Source organism: Dasypus novemcinctus, chromosome 14 (genome assembly GCF_030445035.2).
Source record: "Dasypus novemcinctus isolate mDasNov1 chromosome 14, mDasNov1.1.hap2, whole genome shotgun sequence".
Lineage (NCBI taxonomy): Eukaryota > Metazoa > Chordata > Mammalia > Cingulata > Dasypodidae > Dasypus > Dasypus novemcinctus.
Window position 1 is genome coordinate 18,994,810 of NC_080686.1, and position 16,787 is coordinate 19,011,596.

Here is a 16,787-nt window from a genome sequence, read left to right on the forward strand (position 1 = left end):
TGAGTTACCAGGCAAACTTCTTACAACATATAATTGCCATTAATACTAAACAAGTTTGTTAAAATAATGAACTTTTCTTCACTTTAAATACTTAGTAGCATGTAATACCAGAAACAGTTTTTTTGGAAGTAAGTTGGCAGGGGAGATTGGCTGCCGAATAAGTTTGTTATAAAATTGCCTTTTATTATTATTATTATCAATTCAGTTTTGTTAAATAATGACTTTCTGCAATTAGCCACTTAAATACCTTAAACAATGCTTTGTAAAACTTTTATATTTATACCCTTAACACAAATTTTACCTTCACAGAACATTCTCTTACTTAAGGTTACTACAATACCTTCTAAGAACCTGAGCAGAATGCAAACGTATTTTGGCTTTGACACCCTAAGGAGGGAACTTTACTGCATTTATTCTGATTCTGCTTTTCACCTCCTTCACTTCCCCCCCTTCCAGGCAGTCGGGTGCACAACAAACAGGAATGCGGCTTATGAATAGAAGGGTGGACTCACTGGAAAGGGGCAAGCCGCTCCCCCCTTTCCAGCTTTCAGCCAAAATGGGCAGACAGAACCTACTCAAATTTGGCAACTCTCCCAGGAACCCAGCCGCCCTGACTGGGACATCCCCAACAAACTTGGGTGCGTGGCGCGGACACAGATGGCCTCCAAGCCCCGGCAAAGGGCCAGACCAGAGACAAGACAGCAGAGCATGCACAAACATCTAGACTCCGCAAACATCCAGACTCCTCAGCTTTTGCCCCAGAATCATTTCACTCCCTTGCCAATGGCAAGGGAGGGCTCCAGCTCAGCTGTAATTCTACTTTACATAAGGACACAACTCCGACACTAACATTGAGCTGACACAGACAGAAGCACAAAGGTCACTAATCTGACCCACAAGTTATATATTTATTTCACCATGGCTGCCCCCACAGCCATCACAAACCTCAGAACACTTAACATTTGGTATAAAGCGAATTCATTCACAAATTAGCACCATAACAAAAGATTTCAGCTAGACTTTTCCACTGTTTAAACTTTACACCCAGACCAAGCTCCACCAGAAAAGCCGATCCATTTTCCTGTAACCAAGTTTTGTTTTCCTTAATCTAGACCAATTTCCAGGATATTAGGACTCGAACCTATAAATACCCTTCCTATTAAAATCGAGACTCCACTCCTTTAGTGGATATAAGACCAGTACCAGATTCTAACATGCAGTTAGACAAACCCAAAACACCAGGGCTTTTCCCCGGTTTTCCTCCTTTTCCCAAGCCTAGAGAGAACGGCTTCCCCCCAGCCTTCTGGGGCTACTAGGGTTCTCTCGGGAGGTGATCAGCCTCCCCTTCCTAGCAATTAAAGCTAGGGCCTTCCAGACTCTGCTCACCCGGGGAGTCTTACCTTCTTCCCTGTTCGGAGCTCTTTTTCGTTCCCAGAATCTTTCTCTTCAGACCTTCCATTGCCCCTTGATTTTGTCGGGAAGATTCTGGTGGAGCCCACATCTTTTCTGGATTAAATTTAATCCAGGGGCGCCCAGATTTGGGGTTCACCCGAGTCCTCCCGGCTTCCTCGGGGATTTGGAAGGGGCAGCAAAATGCTACCGTGTCTGGCCTTCATTTATTGTCCCTTCGTGGTCGCCATTAATGTTGTGGAATTTAAGAGAAGTTCAATTATTTGAGTATAGAGAGGCCAGGACTCAGGAATGATTTTGAGAAGGAAAAATGGTTTATTGACGGCCGGCCGGACTCGGGAGCTTTCAGTTTGAATCCCGAGCCCGGAACAAGATTTTCAAACGTCTTTTATACAGAGAGGAAAGGCCAAATCGTCCCTTTGTTTCAGTTCTCAATAGGCTTCAATTAGCATATATCTCTTCCACATCTTAGGTAAGCTTTTAGCAAGGACTCCAGACATTTTAGATAAGCCTTGGTTTTTGCATTTCCCCTAAATACTTAAAGTTTATAGCCCTTGCTTTGTTAAACATTTCCTGGGACTGGAGCCTGCTGGTCCCTAAGAGCAGGACTGCAGCCTCTTACCGTTTCACACCCACAAGTCAAACAACTTAGTTATCTCTAAAGAGACAAAGAGCCTTCCACCCATAGCCCACATCATTCCGGGTGTCTGCCTACCACATGGGAGGTCCGTGATTCAAACCTGAGGCCTTCTTGACCTGTATGGAGCTGGCCCATGTGCAGTGCTGATGAGTGCAAGGAGTGCCGTGCCATGCAGGGGTGTCCCCCGCATAGAGGAGCCCCACGCACAGGGAGTGCACCCCAGAAGGAGAGCCGCCCAGTGTGAAAGAAAGTGCAGCCTGCCCAGGAGTGGTGCCACACACATGGAGAGCTGACACAACAAGATGATGCAACAAAAAGAAATACAGATTCCTGTGCCACTGATAAGGATAGAAGTGGTCACAGAAGAACACACAGTGAATGGACACAGAGAGCAGACAACTGGAGAGTCGGGGGAGAGGGAAAGGGAAGAGAAATAAAAAATAAATCTTAAAAAAAAAAAGACTAATTTGTAAAAGTCTTTGTATGTCCAGGTCTGATCCTGCTCACTGACAGTTTCTAATGCTTTAATCTTCTCCCCTGCCTGGGTCATTGCTTCTTGTTTCCTTGCATGTTTTGTAATTTTTTGTTGAAACCTGGACATTTTTATATTTTAATGTGTTATTGCTGGAATTTGAGGCATCTGTTATTTAAGCTTGTACCCAACTAGTATTACGACAGAGTTTTCTTGATGATAAGAGCCAGGAATGAATGAATGGAGGGAGGAAAAGGATGAAAAAGTAAACACCTTTCTCATTCTTTGCAGATTGACCTGTGCCAGTGCTCTCCATGTGGCTTATCCATACAATGAGTTTAGAAAATAGTTCCAGGCCAAAGTGTAGGGGCTTCCTGAACCTTTCTGCATGTGTCCTTTCTTGGACATGCACATGTGGGCCTAGGATTTCCCCTATTTACATGGATACTTAAGAATAGGGGTCTTCCTTAGGAAACATTGTCCTCAGTCATGGGAACTGCACTGCATGTCCTACATCTAGCAATCCCTTTCCCCAGGCAGCACAACTCAAACTGCTCTCCCACAGCATTCTGTAGGAGAGCTCTGTGAGCTGCCTTCCACATGCAGGGCACGTTGGTTCCATGAGCCCTCAGGCCACTACCAGGTAGACTGGGCCAGAATACAAGCTCTAGTTTGTGGAAGGGGGTTACTCTCCTCCCTCTAAAACCTGGACCAGGGTTTCACACTGGGAGCACGGGCTAGCTCTGAGCCAAGCCAGTGATGGGTAGAGGGGGTGAGAGTCAGGGCACCATGAGATCCTACTACTTTTTAAGTAGTGTTTTTCTTGGTTTGGCACTCACTGTTGCTGAAGCCTTGAGAACGATGTTTCTGCCAGTTCTGGCTGGTTGTTAAAGGCTTCTGTGGGGGGACAGAGCTCTGAAGCATCTTACTCCGACATCTTGATTGGAGTGGGCCTCTACCTTCTACAGTTCTTTTTTTAAAACTGCAATTTTTTTTAGAACTATCTTTTATTAAATATTTTATTATGGTCTTTTTGCTGAACTTTAAATAGGTAGAATTGTTACTTTATACAACCTTTAGCTATAATATTGCAAACATTAAGTGATTAATAAATTAAACATGTTTAGAATTTGTTTCATTGAATGTTTTCTTTGCCAGGATATCTCTTTTGCCTTTATTATTATGGTGAATTTATTTCAATTGCTATTTAGACATTGTGTCTTGTTAGATATCCATACAGTAATTTGGTCTTAAAAATTTACTTTTTATTACCCACCCACTTAACTGCAATAGGAGTCATAACTGAATCTGGTTTTCTACCCAGAAAAAAACAAAGAGAGAAAGAGATTTAACATCTTTACACTCAGGGAACTGTACTGGTAAGGGAGACAAAAAATTTAGATCATGTTCTTTTGCAGATGACTTTCACTTCCTGAAATTAAAATTTATTTTTTCAAATACTCATATAACGCTTACTCTATGCCAGGCACTGTCTTAAGTACATCAAATATTTTAATCATTTAATATTCAAACAAATCCGTGAACATTTTCTATTATTATTATTTTATAGTTGAGAAAACTGAGATAAAGAGTGTAAGTAACTTATCCAAAATCTCAGCTAGAGTAGAGCAGAGCCAAACTTGGAACCCAGAAAGTTGATTCTGGTGTCTCTGTCTTTAACTACAATGCTACTGTTTCTCTTCATGATGAGAAATGTCCTGAAAGGATTAGCTATATAAAACAGGTTCCCAAGCAACTAAACCCTAGCTCAGATTAGCATACTGAGCAAAAATACTGCTTTCTCTCTGCCTAGAGACTTCATTGAAAGCATAGTAGAGGAAACTCAAGGAACAAATCAATAATAAGAGAATGCAAAAGAGCCTTGTTAGTTCAACATCTTTTGGGGATGTGTTGATAGAAGCAGCGGAGTGAAGGAAGCCACAATCCAGAACGTCCTCCTGGGGTGTATGTAATACGGGTGGGAACTGCTGTCCCTGGGGACTTGGGCAGCTCTTGTGGGGAGAGGCCTGGTGCAGTGTAGGAGTTAGAGGGGCGTCAAAAGCAGGTGCTTAAAGAATACACAGTGTACTAATGAAACACCTATGCCTGCCAACCTGCCCAAGCTTCCAGCATCACTAATGAGGAGGGGGGCTTAGACCCACAAATTGAGTAACTGCTGGGAAGAGCTAACGTGTACATACTGCTGTACCTCATTTTAGTAGGGCTTGTTGTTGGGGGGTCAGTCTAATGGATAGCTTTCTGCACGTGTATCCTAAAGAGAGTAGAAATCCTTCTAATGAGGAGGAAAGGCAAATCAGAGAACCAGGCCTATTTACATAAGAACAGAGAAAATCCATACCAGTACTAGAGAGAAAAATCATTACCATTTTGAATTATGAATCAAAGAAAGCAAAAATCCCCAACATGTAGGGAAAATAGTCACTTCAAAGAAAAAAGTCAAGATAAACAGGCATTTGAGACAGAGGAATCAGAGATAATTCCAAAATGTGTACAGGCAGTCCACACTTTGAAAGGTTCCAAGATGCATGAATGTTAGTTATCAGTTTAAGGAAATACCACCAGTCCCCCAACAATATAGTTCAAAAGTCAGTTCCCATGGTATATAATTGTAATTGCAAAAAATGCAAACTTAGCTGCTAGCTCTTCTCCAGTCCACATACCACTAATAACAAATGACCATCATGATCAGTGGCCAGTCATGTCACTTCTTTCAAAGTCAGTCTGATTGATCACTGCACACCTGTTACTCAGTTAATGCTCATACAGTTAAGTGTGTAGTTGTGTTGTTTCCCTGTCTACCAGTGATACATCTAGGTGACATCTTGCAAGAATGGATAGTCAGAACAGGGAATTGGTAAACAAAAATGAAAGTTTACTAAAGAAACAAAAAGTGGTAATGTAGGATGCAAAATTCAAAATAAGCATAAATGGAGTTATGGAAAATAGTTGATCATGGTAATATTGATATTGCGCCATTCGAGAGACTCTACATATGCAGACAAAAGGACTTAGTGAAGGTAACTTACAAACATGAATTAAATGGCTGTGACAAAAAGGATGGTGCCCCAAAGTAACCTTGGCAAAATTTCACATTAAAATCTCCGAAATATTTCACAACATTGAATGTATAAGGGATAAAAGCTGACACAAATTTAGGAAGTAGCATAGGTAAGGCATAGAAAATATGCTCATTCCAGTTGTAAATTACATGAGACAGCAAGCACCATTCAATTATTGCTTTTTTTTTTAACAAAGAAATAAAACACTCTCATTCCCAGGCTCTAACATTTTAGATGATGGTGTACTGCACATTAATGTTTTGTTTTACTGTTTTCATCCCTCTTTGCATTTATAACCAATAGCAGGTTTCCAGGTTTTGACAAAAAGTTTTAACACCCATGGAACTTTCTTCATTTTTTCTTAAGATTGCTTCATGTTTTCAGTTTTCAGTCATTTTCTCAATCTCATGCTATTTTTCGCAAAGTGAGGACCTCCTGTACATAAATGCTTTTCAGATGGAGGAGAAATCATTATCATCAAGAGATTTAAGAAACACATCAACCAACTAGATCCTGACTCAAAGAAGTCAAAAACAAAGGTGAACACTACTAGACATCTGATTGTACTAAAAAATTGCTATTTTTACATGCGAGTTATTTGATTATGTTTTTAAAGAGCACTTATCTTTTAGATTTAAATGCTGAAAAATGTATGGAAATACGATGTCTGGAATTTGCTTCAAAATAACCTGAGGTTGGGTGACGTGGGTGGAGTTAAACAGGAACTAAAAGTTGGACTTGTCCGTTTGTAAAGCTGGAAGACATGATGGTTCCTAATGGGTTCATTAGGCTATTCTCTCTACTTCTGTGAATGTTTGAAATTTCCCATAAGAGATGAAAAAAAAGATTGCCTAAATTAAAAAAAAGAAACAACCAAAGTCAAGGATATTTCTAAGAGTCGCAGTGGACCTCTACATACAAATAGTAGAAGCCTCAGAAATCGAAGAGACAAATGGAAGGCAGGGCAGGGGTAAAATGATATTTTTTGACCATCAGATGGATTTTATCACATTCCCACTAATGGTAGGAATATAAATGGACAGGTATTTGAGGGACAATGTGGCAGTATTTCTTAAAATAAAAAATTACTGTATGACTGAAAATATGCACCTTTTATCTAGCCCAGAAAAATATGCTTACAGGTGCATATTGTAGATGCCTAATGTTCTTAAATAGATTTCTATTTATTAGTCACTGCATATAAATACGATACAATCAAACTCAGAAATTCATTTTCCACTAATGTATCCTAAAGAGTTTTATCAATGAGCAAAGATAGTATTAAAACCATATTTAAATATTATGCAGGGATCAGAAGAAATGAAGTCATGAAGCTATGCTTCAACATGGATGAACCTGGAGGACATTATGTTGAGTGAAGCAAGCCAGACACAAAAGAATACTATATGATTTCACTATTATGAACTAAATATATTGTATAAACTCTCATGAAGTTAATAATTTGAATATAGGTCACCAGAAAATATAATCAGGTTAGAGAACAGAAAGCTGAGGTTTAATCTGTGAATTAGTAAAAATGTTGTTTGTAAATCTTTGGAAGTGAAATGGTGAAAGCATATCATGGTGTTTTTAACTAGCAGTACTATTATATGGGTATGACAGTGGTTGAAAGGGAGAGTCTGGGAAACGGACTTGGCCCAGTGGTTAGGGCGTCCGTCTACCACATGGGAGGTCCGCAGTTCAAACCCCGGGCCTCCTTGACCCGTGTGGAGCTGGCCCATGCGCAGTGCTGATGTGCGCAAGGAGTGCCCTGCCACGCAAGGGTGTCCCCCACGTAGGGGAGCCCCACACGCAAGGAGTGCGCCCTGGAAGGAGAGCTGCCCAGCATGAAAGCAAGTTCAGCCTGCCCAGGAATGGCACCACACACACGGAGAGCTGACACAAGATGAAGCAACAAAGATTCCCGTGCCGCTTACAACAGAAGTGGACAAATAAGAACATGCTGCAAACAGACACAAAGACAACTGGGGTGGGGGGAGGGAAGGGGAGAGAAATAAATCTTTAAAAAAAAAAAAAAAGAGGAACGGGTTGTTTTAATAACTATATTGTATAAATCTTCCTGAAATGGCATACTTATGGTCCAAACTAAGCAGCCATCATTTACTGAGGATTATAATCTTTAAATGAAATTTTTACTGTTTCAAAATTAGTTTGAAAAGCTGCTAATCTGCTTTAATGCTTTTGAATTACAAATGACTAACCTGTAGGTTTTTAGTTTGAAAGTACATCAATTTGGTTTAGTAATGGCATGGCTTATTCCAGATTCAGTTCCATTCAAATACCTGCTTTAAAAAAAAAATTTTTTTTGAGATCTGCCTAAACAAAACGGTAGAATCAATAAGACTTAAATTGAATGCTGGGCAGGGTATCGAGAATGAGCTCAACATTTGGGTGACTGAGGGTCTGGGTGGTAAACTGCTGACAGTGAACACAATAGGGTTTGGGGTGGGGGGGCGGGGCAACAAATTTCATTCTGGACCTGTCAACTTTGAGTTGTCTGAGGTGTCTAATAGGCAGCAGCAGTTAAAACCTAAGCAGAAGGATGATTTAAATATAGACCATGACTAAAGCCAGGGGAGACAAGGCTTAGGGTCAAACCTACACATTGAAAGCATGGATTATCCCATGACTATAATCCAATGATTATGAAAGTGCTCCAAAGGTGGAGCATAAAGTTCATTAAAGGAATTAAAGCATTTTTTAAGTTTACTTTTCTTAGAAATAAACATGTTTAATAAACGGTGTTCTAAAAGAACACTGATCATCTCATTGTATTTTCTGTGTGGGAAAGGATGATCTTGAGCCTGCGGGGAGCAAGCGGGCTCCAGACTTCTCCAAGTCCACATCTTTTTGCCTCCAATTCTTACGTGTGCGAGGACAGGAAACCACTGACACGCCTTTGTAGGAGGGTTATCTCATAAATATTAATAGTGAAAACTTGAAAACCCTAATGGAGACGTCAGGAGAATGGATTCTGAGACTGCCAAGCCTGATTAAATTTCAGCTATGCCACTCACAGACTTTGGACAGGTTAAACCTTCAAAGCCCTTTTCCAGACTTATAATGCCAAACTATTAACAGAATATGCTAAAGCATTAGGAATGACATTCTCATTTAGGAGTGGAAGCTAGGTCTGTGACTTCCCAAATTGCTCTTTGCCCACTAGGTTTTCAATGTTGGCTGTATATTACATCATTCCAACGTTTTACAAAACTTATAGCTCCCCACATGGTCAGACTGGGTCTAACATATTAAATAATTTAGATACTAGAACTACACCTTCAAATAATTTGAATAGACATTGGATAACTTGGTTCAATAGCCTCTAGGAAATATAATGAACATGACAGATCACCACAGGATAGCCACCTCTTCAAAAGTGGAATACACTACACAGCACACTTGTACATTCCAAAATAGGTTGGTATTTTAAATAAAACTCAACAAAATTTAGTAACTGACAATATTTATTAAAATAACTGACTTAAGCATCTGCAATGGTGACTTCAACCTCTACTCCTGGCTCAATACTGATGGAAGTAATCTGCTTAACAATCTCAGAAGGACTGTGCAGGTCAATGAGTCGCTTGTGGATCCTCATCTGGAAACGATCCCAAGTCTTAGAACCTTCACCACAAGGAGTTTTCCTTGTAGTGATTCTTAGAGTCTGTAACAAAAGACAAAAATCATTACCTTGAAATCATAAGTATTCCATTTGAATAGTTTCCCTATGCATCACTCTTCTACATAAACAGGTTTTCAGATACCATCAACTTATAACAGCAAGTCCATTTTCACTCATCCAGGACAACACCCCTAGACCTAGGATAAACACCAAACCACTAGGAAAAATCAGTACCAAGTCACTTCTAAGTAATAGAGATTCAATAAGCATGAAATTCTACCAGCATTTTTGACTAGGATTTGACTTTCTCAGCATCAAGATACAGGATTTTTGGAAGCCAAAAACCAAATGCCAAGAGTTTGGGTTTATTGCAATAAGGAGCAACTCCTACTTCCTGCCCCTATGGTGATGGTTTAGTTTACCTTGGTAGGCATCCGAACCGGTCCCTTCACTTTGAGGTTCTTTTCCTTAGCGCCTCTAATCAAGTCAGCACACACTGCAGGGACATAAAAGTTACCTGTCAGCCCAATCTGCACAATTCAAACCCGTTTAAGAAAACAACGGATGGCGGCTCAGAATAGCGTATAGAACTATCACCATAATTCAACACGTAGATTTCTCCTCATCGCCAACTTTATATTTTCAAAAGCCTCGGTGCTACAAAAGTGAGCGTCAGAAGTAACTTAAATTTGGCTTTTTAGCCAAGCAACTCGTCGCTGTACCTCTAAGTCAACCTCGTACAACAAGCAGCAACGCGTGCACTGCTCTCAGCCGGCCGAGGCCTACCCCAGAAACTACTTACTAACCCTTCTCCAGAGACTTCACGTTGCGGCTGGTCAGGGTGATTCTTATACGGTGAATAGCCACCTCTGGTTCCACGGGGGTCTTTCCGGTGTCCTTAAAAGCCTGTCAATTACACAGGTGAGGAAAAACATGAAACAACCCTCCCGAAATTCCTAAGACCTCTGGAGACAGGCTTCACCACGAGCCTTCCGGGTTCCTCCACCACCGCAACCAACCCCCCTGCGAAAGCCCCTTCGTCCACCTTCGCCGGCATCCACCCCAAGGAGAGAGCAGAGCCCAGGCTCACCATGGCTGCGGCGTGGCTTCCTGACCGACTTGTTCCTCGGCGAGAGTGAACAGCGGTGAGTCAGGAGGACCGGGGAGCCGAAAGACGGCTACTGCACCGACCGCGGTTTCCTCGAAAAGAGAGGCACAAGGCCTGCGCTGCTCTTATATAGCGGTGCGGGCTGCATCCGGGGCCCGCGCGCCGCTCCGGCGCCTGCCCCGGAACAGGAACCGTCCTGTGCGCATCTGAGAGGATCCCACGGCGTTGGCGGGAAAGGCGCGGCCGCGAGCGCCCCCTGACGGCCTGGAGGAGTCGCGCCCCTCTTTGCTCTGGGCGGGTCTGCACTGCGGCAGGGCGCGCGCAGCTGGGCCACCTGGCGGAGGTGACACGCTGGCCGGCGACCTGGCCTCACGCCCTTTAAACGCCCCTGCCTTGCATCCCCACCCCAGCCCCATAAAGTTCAAAAAGACCCTTGTCGTTTTTTGCAGTGCTAACTTGGCTTCCCATACAAACAGAATGCCTCGTTATCTAGGCAAGTGGATAACTTTTCTAGCGTTTAACTCACGCGGGTGTTGGAAAAACAACTGATAGCATGGCTATGTTGCGGTGAAGATGAGTCGGCGTTATTTTTCAGAGGTGGTAGTATCCTGCCTGGCTTCCCACGCGGGCAGAGGCACGTACATCCATACCTGGACAGGACCCGCGCTCGGCTTCTCCCGGCCTGGGAAGGTGAGGGTGGACCTGCCAGGCTGCGCGGGTTGCGGATTGCACAGCTGGGAGATCCAGCTGTCCACCTTATTCTAAAACACCGTATTTCCTCTCTGTTCGGATAAAGTAAATTATTTAAGAGCCTTAAAAATCTCTTTAATGTTGAACGCGTGTTCGCATAGGGACAAGGTACAGTGGAAAAGCCAGCAGTGGTCCACCGAGCGTGGGATGGGCACAGCTATCAAGGAGTGGTTCAAGAGGACGAGCTTGGTGACGTGGGATCTAATACGGAGCAAAAGGAAGAGCAAATCATGCCATATTATTTTACAGGTGACGCTCTGAGCACAGAAGAGTTCTAGCTCAAGTACGAAGCTCTGACAGCACCCCCACCCCCCACCCCCACGAGCTCCTTCTCTTCTGTTCCTTGGAGGGGATCATGCTTGAAATTTCCAACAAATAATAGCACTGTCTTACTTATTTGGCCATAATTAGGCATGGCTAAAAATTTGTGAGCTATCTTTAGCTTACAAAGAAAATATATTAGGTTTTGCTGTCATTTAGCAATTAATTTAAATGTTAATAATGGGATTTTTTTTCAGTTCTATTATTTTTAAATGTAAACACCCTATTAGTAGATAATTAGTAGTTAAATGGCTGTAAATACCCTATTAGAATTCGCAGCTGAAAATGAAAAACCTGCATTCTCGTTTTACTAGCTGAAACTGAAATGAAACATCATAACTTAGGGTTTTAATTTATTAGTAGGTAAAAATGCAATAGCCTAGTTCCCTACGATATTATCAACCACCAAGGAACTGTGTTAGTATTGAAGGTGAATGTGCAACTGTAGAAAAAGCTTACAGCAATGTGATGGTTAAGCAAATGTGTCAGGTAATTGTGGCCAGGTAATTGTGCCCAGTTGTTTGGTCAAGCAAGCACTGGGCTAACTGTAATGCAAGGGCATTTATGGACTTCAGTCACCATTGACTTTACTGCAGTGGTACATCATAGATAGCTGATTACAATTACATCAGTCAGGGACATTGCCATCAGCAGTGAGTGTCTCTTTATCCAATCAGTTGAATGCCTTAAAAGGGGAAGTGATTCCAGCATTGAGAGAGTATTTCCCAGTTTGTCCTTGGACAGCCAACATCTCCCAGACCTTGTCGAGAACCTTCACGGGACTTTCACTGCAGCCCCTGGTTTGCAGCCTGCCTGTGGAACCTGGACTTGTGCATCCCCACGGCTGCGTGAGAGACTCCTATAAAATCACATAGTATTTACAAGTATCTCTTGTTGATTCTGTTTCCCTAGAGAACCCTGACTAATACAAGCAAATTTCTTGTTTTATCAGTGACCTGAAGAACAGCCAGAAATTCAATTACAGAGGATTGGAAGTACCTTTGTGATTTTTCCCCCCCAAATAACACATCTAGTAGATTTTTGGCTTGCCTCACCTTTTAAATACTTGAAAAAATAGTAATCATGTTATCTTCCTATGGCAATAGAAAAAAAACAAAATACTATCCAGCATGTATGGTAAAAACAACTGTTGATGTGACTGGAACTAAGGAAATGATCAGTTAAGATACTATTAGACAACCTTAATGAAAAGTGTCACTAATTTTAAAGTTTATAACTTCAGTTTAAAATATTTTGCAGTATTTTTTCTTGAAAGTTAGCAGCTACTATGGCTCCCAAATGTGCATATAAAATTTTTTTTTATCTGAAATTTTCATTGGAGAAAAAGTTTTTGCTTAATCATAAGCAAAAAAAAAAAAAAAAAAGAGAGAAAATTACACCATTCAGAGATAACCACAATTTACATCTTCAGGTATGTATATATCCCTTTAAAAACCAGAAGGCTCATATTCTGTACTGTTTGGTAATCTGCTTTATTCTCAGAATATTATTTGGTCACAATAAATATACTTCTGCTATGTCCCTTTTAGTGATTGCATAATCATGAATTGCATAGCTGGTTCATTCATCATTTATTGGACCAGTCCTATATTTTTAGACTTTGAGATTTGTTTTCCCATTTTTCATTTTTATAAAGAAGCCACAAAGTGCATACTTACTTGTAGGTCAGGTTTCTCAGCCACAACACTCTTGCTGTTTGGAGCACATAATTTTTGTTGTAGGGGTTATAGAATGTGTATCAGCATCCCTTGGCTTCTACTCACTGCATGCCAGTAGCAACCCACCTACTGCCAAGTCGTGACAACCAAGAATATCTCCAGAGGTTGCCAAATGTCCCCTGTAGGGCAAAATTACCCCCGCCACCCCAATTGAGAACCACATTTAGCACATCCTGTAATGCCACAGCTCATCCTAGATATGCTACTTCTCTGATGGCTTGAGAATAAACATTTTAAAAATACTCTGGTATGTCCAATTAAGTTGCACTCTTGGAAAGGTACCCAAATCGGGACTTCTTCCAGCAGCATAATACAGGTATTAGTTTGAAAAAATAGAACTAAGTATCCTTTTCTTTTCAAAATTTTAAAATATCCTTATGACTGTTAGAAAATTTACGTTTTCAATTTCTCTATCCATTGCCTTTCTCTACTCATTTTTGTAGTTCTTTAAAATGATAAGACTGTTACTGAGAGTGCTTGGGTGGATCTGTGGGCAGCCATCTACTGGTCTTTTGCTGCAATGACAGCGCCATCCAACTGATACCAGAAGAAAATTTGTAGTGGTCAGAAACTACTTCATTCATGGGACAACTATGTATATTTATGAATAAAATAATAAGGGTAAATTATCAAATGAATGTGGCAGAGTATGTGTAGACACTATTCTATCTGTGGAATTTTTGATCTAAATAAAGGCTTTTTTTAATGTTAAAAGTCTCTTTAGTCTGAAATTTAAGAATGTAACCAGAAAGAGTTTAAAACTTTCTCTTCTGGGGAAGCGGAATTGGCCCAGTGGTTAGGGCGTCTGTCTACCACATGGGAGGTCTGCGGTTCAAACCCCGGGCCTCCTTGACCTGTGTGGAGCTGGCCCATGCACATTGCTGATGCGTGCAAGGAGTGCCCTGCCCCGCAGGGGTGCCCCCCGTGTAGGGGAGCCCCATGCACAAGGAGTGCGCCCTGTAAGGAGAACCGCCCAGCGTGAAAGAAAGTGCAGCCTGCCCAGGAATGGCGCTGCACACACATGGAGAGCTGACACAGCAAGATGACGCAACACAGAGAAATACAGATTCCCGTGCCGCTGACAACAACAGAAGTGCACAAAGAAGACGCAGCAAATAGACACAGAGAACAGACAACTGGGGTGGGCAGGGAGGAGAGAGAAATAAATAAATAAATCTTTTAAAAAAAACTTTCCCTTCTGGTTATCCATGTTGTAATTGATAGGGGAATGGAATATGGAGGTAATTACCTCTGGTTTCCTAGGATTAAAGTTAGTGCTTAGAAAGAATGGGTCTCACCATACAGTAGTAGCTGGCACTGTCTGAAGTGCTCTATTTATATTAATATCAATTCTTTTGATCCCCGCATCAACCCAGGGAAATAAGGAATGTTATTCACATGAAGGTTAGATGACTTATTCCTGGTCACCAGAGAAGCCAGGCTTTGAGTCCTTGTAGTCTAAAGCCTGTACTTCTAGCCACAGTGCTATACTCCCAATATATATTAGCACTTGACCTTGGCTTTAGTGGTAGCACCATATGAGTAGATGTAAAATTCTCTTATGCTATATACCATGACATAGGAGGGCTTTATATATTTCAGTTTAGTTGAGACCAGAGATACTGAGCTACTGTTACATGTCCATTATAAGTTAGAATCCCTATTTAAAAAAAAAACTTTTTATTTTGGAATAAGTTCAAATGTACAGAACAGTTGCATTAATAGTACAAAACCCATACAGAGAACTCCAACATACTCCCCCTTCCCAGATACTCAGGTCCACCAACTTTTAATATTTTTCCATTTTGCCATATCATTCTATATCTATCTATCTATCTATCTATCTATCTATCTATCTATCTATCTATCTATCTATCTATCTATTATCTATCTATCATCTATGGATCCATCCATCATATTATCTACACCTACCTCTCTCCCTTTATCCATCTATATGTCTATTTTCTGAACATTTAGAGTAGGTTGTACACATTATGCTCCTTGAACTCTTAATACTTCCATGAACATTTCCTGAGAACAAAGAAAGCATTCCTATTTTTTAGCCCTTTCATTGATGTCCCATAGATACTGAAGGCTAGTTAACTGTATTTGCTCATTAAAATTGACTAAAATGAGCAATGGGACAGAGTGACAGTTTATTGCTGAGAGTAATTTTCAATCATATTTAACAGCAGAGCTCACAGAATTCTCTGTGGGGGTGAGAAGCTTAGGTCTAGGTCTCAAGATTGCTCCTTCTCCTCTTTCCTTCTCCTCTGCTCCAACCCACAGGCCTAGAGATTCTAAAATTGATTGAAATGCAATCTGAAAAATTTGGCCTATTTCTCTCATATAGCACCATTCCCTAGCTTTAGCATATAAAATACCTGCAGAGGAAATTCCATAGCCCCATATTCAAGATATTATATCATACTGGGAACCAGGGATGTATTTATCAGTCACTTTGTCCTGGGCATATACTTTTCATGTTCCGTAGAACTAATACAACTTATTAGAAAATATTTCTATGTATCCTCCTGAACGGAGAGAGAATAAATTCCTCTTGTCTTCCATGAGAAGATTGGAATCTATGGCTTTTACTACATATTAATTCTGTTATATTGCTTGTGTGTGTTGGATAGCCCCTGAGATGGCCCCTGAGACCGTTTGAAGGTGGGTGGACTCTAAATACTGTGTCCTTAGAGTTAATCCATTCCTGTGCCTATAAACCTGTTGTAGGTGGGACCTTTGAATAAGTCACTTCAGTTAAGGGCCTTTGATTAGATTTCGTGATGCAGGGTAGGTCTTAATCCTCTTACTTGAATCCTTTATAAATGGGAGAAACATGCAGAGATGCAGAAATAATAAAACAAAGCAAAACACAAAACTTCTAGAAGCTGAGAGAGGAAGCCCCAGAAGCCAGAAGCAGAAATCAGCAGAACCTGGAAGAAAGAGAGCCAGAGCAGGGAGAAAGCTGGAGGCAGCCAGAAGCTGAAAGCGATGGAGCCTGGAGAAGGAGGAGACCATGAGATGCCACCATTGTGCCCTGCTGTGTGCCTGATCACCCACAGCTGCAGCTCAGGGAGAAAGCATCTCTTGATGATGCCTTTTTTGATTTGGACTTTTTTCTCAGTCTTGGAACTGTAAGCTTATAAATTAATAAATCCCCATTGTAAAAGCCAACCTACTTCTGGTATATTATGTTGGCAGACTTTAGCAAATGAAACAGCCCTTCGTGAGTCCCACCTACTTTTATTCATGCCCTTGTGTTAATTCTGTCCTCTTGAGTACAAGGACCTGTGACTTGCTTCTAACCACTAGGCTTCAGCCAAGATGTTGGGATATCACTTCCACAAATGGATTAAATAAGATCCTGACTTCTATCTTGCTAGTAGGTTCCCTCCATGTCTAGCATTGATTGCACAAGTTGCCATATGGAGGCACCCATGTGGCAAGGAAATGAAGGTGGCCTTGGCCAATAGCCAACAAGGAACTGGGGCTCTCAGTCCAAAGCCCCAAAGGAATGAAAATTCTGCCAACAGTCACATAACCTTGGAGGTGGATCCTTCCTCAGTTGAGTCTTCAGATGAGACCTCGGCACTGGCCACTACCTTGATTGTAGGG

General features: G+C 41.4%; 1 protein-coding gene and 2 non-coding genes across 3 annotated transcripts; all 3 read right to left on the bottom strand.

The window, feature by feature from the left end:
* Positions 1 to 8,401: 8,401 nt before the first annotated feature.
* Positions 8,402 to 8,533, bottom strand: LOC111762062 (small nucleolar RNA SNORA38). Its single transcript, XR_002795274.1, has one exon. It is a non-coding gene; the product is annotated as a small nucleolar RNA SNORA38 (small nucleolar RNA).
* Positions 8,534 to 9,072: 539 nt separating this feature from the next.
* On the bottom strand, positions 9,073 to 10,575 carry RPS20 (ribosomal protein S20). The gene is made up of 4 exons (XM_004450152.5): positions 10,339 to 10,575; positions 10,055 to 10,154; positions 9,671 to 9,744; positions 9,073 to 9,290 (listed from the first exon to the last, which is right to left on the bottom strand). The coding sequence occupies exons 1-4, from the start codon at positions 10,339 to 10,341 to the stop codon at positions 9,108 to 9,110; spliced, it is 360 nt and encodes a 119-aa protein (XP_004450209.1). The 5' UTR covers positions 10,342 to 10,575; the 3' UTR covers positions 9,073 to 9,107.
* Positions 9,814 to 9,879, bottom strand: LOC111762063 (small nucleolar RNA U54). The gene has a single exon (XR_002795275.1). It is a non-coding gene; the product is annotated as a small nucleolar RNA U54 (small nucleolar RNA).
* Positions 10,576 to 16,787: the final 6,212 nt, after the last annotated feature.

Excerpts from the sequence above, each read along its gene's own strand:
- RPS20 (XM_004450152.5), bottom strand. Across the intron at positions 9,745-10,054 it reads CGTGAAGTCTCTGGAGAAGG|TGTGTGCTGACTTGATTAGA; the intron begins GTTAGTAAGTAG and ends ATGTCCCTGCAG. Across the intron at positions 9,291-9,670 it reads CGGTTCGGATGCCTACCAAG|ACTCTAAGAATCACTACAAG; the intron begins GTAAACTAAACC and ends CTTTTGTTACAG.